This window comes from Amaranthus tricolor, chromosome 11 (genome assembly GCF_026212465.1).
Source record: "Amaranthus tricolor cultivar Red isolate AtriRed21 chromosome 11, ASM2621246v1, whole genome shotgun sequence".
NCBI lineage: Eukaryota > Viridiplantae > Streptophyta > Magnoliopsida > Caryophyllales > Amaranthaceae > Amaranthus > Amaranthus tricolor.
In genome coordinates, this window is record NC_080057.1 from 15,389,539 (window position 1) to 15,394,828 (window position 5,290).

General features: G+C 34.8%; 1 protein-coding gene across 1 annotated transcript; it reads right to left on the reverse strand.

The window, feature by feature from the left end:
• Positions 1-1,150: 1,150 nt before the first annotated feature.
• Positions 1,151-5,069, reverse strand: LOC130826888 (uncharacterized). The gene is made up of 2 exons (XM_057692502.1): positions 3,482-5,069; positions 1,151-2,265 (listed from the first exon to the last, which is right to left on the reverse strand). The coding sequence occupies exons 1-2, from the start codon at positions 3,503-3,505 to the stop codon at positions 1,972-1,974; spliced, it is 318 nt and encodes a 105-aa protein (XP_057548485.1). The 5' UTR covers positions 3,506-5,069; the 3' UTR covers positions 1,151-1,971.
• Positions 5,070-5,290: the final 221 nt, after the last annotated feature.

Here is a 5,290-nt window from a genome sequence, read left to right on the forward strand (position 1 = left end):
CCGAGCTTTGATGAGAACCTCAATTCCAAGAACGTATTTAAGATTTTCAAGATCTTTCATTTCAAACTCTTTAAATAGTTTTCCCTTCAACTTTGCTATCTCTTCCAAATCATCTCCTGTTATTATCATATCATCAACATATATTAATAGACATGTATTTCAAGTGTCTTCAAGAATAAAGTGTGGTTAGCATTACTTTGTCTATACCCAAATCTTTTCATCGCAAGAGTAATTCTCCCAAACCATGCTCTTAGAGATTGTTTTAAATCATATAAGGCCTTCTTAAGTTTGTACCCTTCTCCATTCTTAAATTTGTGAGTAAAGTTGGGATGAGCTTCTATATAGATTTCTTCCTCAATTTCTCTGTGAAGAAAAACATTTTTAACATCAAACTGATGAAGAGGCCAATCTAAATTAGCAGCAACTGAAAATAAAACTCAAATTGTATCAATTTTAGCAATAGGAAAAAAAGTTTCAAAGTAATCAATCCCATAAGTTTGTGTGTACCCCTTTGCGGCTGGGCCTTATATCTTTCAATTTACCTTCAGAATGACGTGTAATAGTAAAGACCCATTTGCATCCAACTGCTTTTTTATCACTTGGAATAATGCACTTTTCCCCACGTGTTATTCTTCTGCAAGGCATTAATTTCCTCCGCCATTGCTACTTTCCATTCTTTACTCTTTAAAGCTTCAGCTACATTGCGAGGAATATTGTCAGAACATACTGCAGTATGAAATTAAATTTACTCTCTATAATATTACTAATAGGATACTTGGACCTTTGAGATTCAAATTCTGGATCATATCTCCTTGGCGGAATTCCTCTTGTACTCCTAGGAGGTAATACATACCTATTAGCTGGAATTGTACTAGAAAGTTGATTAATACTTTCCTCGTTCCCACTATCCTCTTCAAGAGAAGGATTACCAACATTCTCACCAGACGCAGGTGAAGATAAACTAGGTGGATCATTATTTATTGACTGAGTAGGAATAACATTCTCACTAGGCGCAGGTAAAGATAAAGTAGGTGGATCATTATTTATTGACTGAGTAGGAATTGAATCTTCCTATGTAGTAACAGGAGTTGAATCTTCTAGTATAGTAACAGACGTATTATTAAAAAAATGAAGATAAATCGAAAGACTAAGAAGTAATATGTCCAGATTAGTGTCTTGATTATTAATAATAGGAGAAGATTTCCCTTGTGCCTCTTGTGTCATTTCTCAATATGTTAACCAACTAAGATCTCCACATGTACTCTCCTCCAGAGATGTTAGTTGGGTATAATAAAAAGAATCTTCAAAAAAATCATAGTCCATTGTAGTATACATCTTATCGTGAATTGGATCAAAACATTTGTACCTTTTTTGGTGAACACCAAATCTAACAAACACACACTTGTCCTCGAGGTTGCAAATTTGTTTCTATCTCCTTTCTTAAGATGAACATAAACAACACAACCAAACACCCGTGGAGGAAGATTATGGGTAGGCGGTATAGCTATAAAGGAATTCAAGGCCTCAACAGGTGTCCTAAAATCTAACTTTCTTGAAACGAGGCGATTCGTTAAATAATTTGATGTCGCAATGGCTTCAGAAAATAAAACCGCGGGAACATGCTACTCGAACATCGAGGCTCTTGCCATTTCAAGAAGTGTACAATTTTTTCTCTCGGCAACTCCATTTTGTTGTGGGCTGCCAGAACATAATGTTTGATGAATAAGTCCATTAGAAATTATAAACTCTTTCATATTAAGTTTCATATATTCCCCTCCGTAATCAGATCGTAGAATATGATTTGTTTGTTAAACTGTGCCTGAATCATCTTATAGAACCACATAAAAACACTAAACACCTTAGATTTCTGTTTCAATAAAATATACCCAACTCATATGTGTGTAGTCATCAATGAACAACACAAAGTAAGAATATTCATGTATAGTTGCATTTGCCACTGGGCCCCAAACATCATAATACAAATGGTTTATCGGAATGAGACGAACTATATGTATAAGTATGTCTATGACTTTTAGCAAGCACACATGATTCACACTCTAAGCAGAAAATTTTAAAACTAATAGAAGGAAAAAGACGTTTCAAGTATCCTAACGAGGGGTGACCCAAACGCTTATGCCACATGCGAATTTTTTGCGCATCAGATGTGTATGTAAGCATAGCACTCCCATGTTGAGCAACTTCATCAACATAGTATAAGCCACCTATCTCAGTACCATGCCCAATAATCTTCCCAATCGGAATTTCCTGTACATAATATCCACCAGAAAACATAAGCACACAACAATTTGGTTCTTTTGTAAGTTGACTAATATAGAATAGTTTATGCGATAAACTTGGAGTGAATAACCAATTTTTAAGTTCCAAGTTTGATGTTATGTTAGTAGACCCTGGTTTTTCTACTTTAGCACACTCTCCATTAGCCGTTGGAATATGAGTTCGTCGAGTAGATTTAATATTTCTAATATCATTAAGATCATTTGTCGTCGTATTTGTCGCACCACTATCGAAAATCCATTTTTTATCAACATTATAAATCAAGGATGCACTTGTAATATTATTAGCATGCCGATTTAATTGAGAAAAAGGAGTCCACATTTGAAAATCTTTTTGGACTAGTAAAGGACAGCAAGCAGCAGGCCATTGTGAATGAATTTGGGCCAAAATTGAGGAGCAAACATGGGCTGAAATTGAGGAGCAAACAGCAGCCGGTTCAGCAGCCTGTTTGCTTGTTATTTCCTCTATAAAAGAAGGAGATATTAGGGCTCTAGGGTTTCTCACTCTTAAAATGACTTTCCCTTTCCCCTGCTCACAAATACTTGCCATCCCCTTCCCCAATTTCGACAGCTTTTTTCCTTTTTTATTGTTAATTTTTCTTGCTTCATGAATTAAATTATTGTTTCCCATCTTCATTTCTACTAAACCAAGTGAAACATTGCTTCCGTTAATGAAGTTGATGGTTTCTCATAAAGTAGAGTACAACAAATATTTTTTGGTTTTGTTTTCAAAGCTTGACAAAATTCTTTTGAGGTGGAACAACCATTGCCTACCTCAGGAATATGATCAAAGTTTTTTTTAATATCTTGTTTTTCCTTCGTGATTCTACTTTCAGATCTAGCATCAAGTTTTTTAATAACTTGTTTTTCCTTCTTAAATTGATTTTAGGATCTAGTTTCCATGGCTTGAACAACTTCATTTGAGGAGGAAAGGAGGAAACTTCCTCTTGAAGACATTTGATCATATTATAGCATTTAAACATATCATAGCATTCTGATTTAGTACGGTTGCAGCTACTAAATCGAGTTCTTTGCCGACTGTTGCTAAACGACTTAACCGCGGCTTGACTATGAACTTTTGATGTATTATAGCATTTAACTATATTTTTATTTTCCTCTTGCTTGGTTTTCTTTGACCCTTGAATTAAAAGCACCCAGAAAATTAAAGGAACTTAAAGAAATGTTACCTCCTTTAGTGTCAGGTTCAACATTTGTGATGTCCTCTTTGCACTCCATCATATGTGCCTTGGCTCTAAAATCTTCTTTACTTGTTGTTTTTGAGTTATTTTCTTTGATCCGCTTTTTATTTTCTATCCACCATTCAGGGTATCCTATAAGTTTAAAACACCCCTTCTTTGTGTGTTTAGATCCACCACAGTGAGAGCATTTGGCTTTTAGCTCTCCTTTTGAAAAAATTGGGTTCTGGTCTTCTTTTGGATATAAGACCTGACCCTATTTCTTTTATTGGTGTGCTTGTTGAAGACGTTCCACCCATAATATTCCTTCGGATAATCTTCCTTCTGATTTGTGCATAAGCCGCCTCAACAGTTGGTAAGGGATCTTGTTTGAGTATATCCCTTTTTTCTTTGTCAAGATTGTCGGTGATACCAGCTAAGAACTCATATAAACGGATTTGTTGTAATATGTTATTGTATGTAGTGATATCCTTGGCACACGATATTGGATTTGGAATCCTTTTATCTATCTACTTCCAGGTAGATATCAATTTCCCATAAAAAATTTCAATCGAATCTTTCCCTTGTTTGATACTTGTTTCTTTGACGGTTAAATCGAAAATTTGAAGACTATCTCTTCCGCTGCTGAATAAGGTTTCTATGCTTTTCTTTAAATCTTTAGTTGTTTGTATAATCCAGAAATTGGTTTACAAGTTCTGAATGAATATTGTTTATAATCCAAGAAAATACCAGAATCTTTGTGTATCCACTTAGTATACTCCGGATCAGTCACGGAAGGAGGATCGGCAGTGATATGATTGAGCCGTCCTCTTCCATTTGTTCGCCTCTTAGGTTTTGATGATGACTTCACTTTTAAATAAACAAACATGTTTTAGAGATTATTTTGCAGGTAAATATCCGATTGTGTTAAAATCGTTGATGAAGCCTATGACTTGGTTCGTGGAAGTTGTACGTGTCATAAATATCCAAGAAGTTAGAAAATCGCTTAGGAAGTCAAAAGTAGACAGGGGGTCTACTGTTCCCAAAGTTGACAATCTGACGGAAGTTGTAGATGGAGACAGTACACTTTTCCTTTGTGGAAAACAAGGAGATCATCCTTTAAACCAAAGAATGTGGTGACCACTTCAAAACCGCTTGAGTTAATCCATATAGATCTTTGTGGACCTATGAGAACTCAAAGCCGCAGTGGCAAGTGATATGTTTTTGTTATAGTTGATGATTACAGTAGGTTTACATGGACTTTATTTTTAGTATCTAAAGATGAAGCCTTTAACGAGTTTGTTTCTTTTGCAAACAAAATACAAAAATCCAGTAATAATCAACTCATTAACATAAGGTCAGATCATGGTAAAGAATTTGAAAATTCAAGATTCATAAATTATTGTAATGAACATGGTATAAGTCACAATTTTTCCGTACCTAGAACACTACAACAAAATGGTGTGGTTGAAAGAAAAAATAGAACATTAGAGGAAATGCCTAGTTACATGTTGATTGCAAGTGGTCTACCTTAAAATTTTTGGGCCGAGGCTGTTAATACTGCATGCTATATTTTGAATCGAGTATTGATAAGACCAATCACTTCCAAAACTTCCTATGAATTGCTTAAAGGGGCAAAACCGAATATTTCCTATTTTCGTATATTTGCATGTAAATGTTTTATTCATGTTAATAGAAAACGAAATATAGGGAAGTTTGATGAGAGAAGTGATGAAGCAATATTCCTTGGCTACTTATTACATAGTAAAGCTTACAGAGTTTATAACAAAAGAACAATGTGCGTAGAAGAATCCGTTCACA

Excerpts from the sequence above, each read along its gene's own strand:
- LOC130826888 (XM_057692502.1), bottom strand. The coding sequence starts at position 3,505 with ATGTTGAACCTGACACTAAAGGAG. Across the intron at positions 2,266-3,481 it reads TGAACCTGACACTAAAGGAG|GAAATTCCGATTGGGAAGAT; the intron begins GTAACATTTCTT and ends TATTATGTACAG.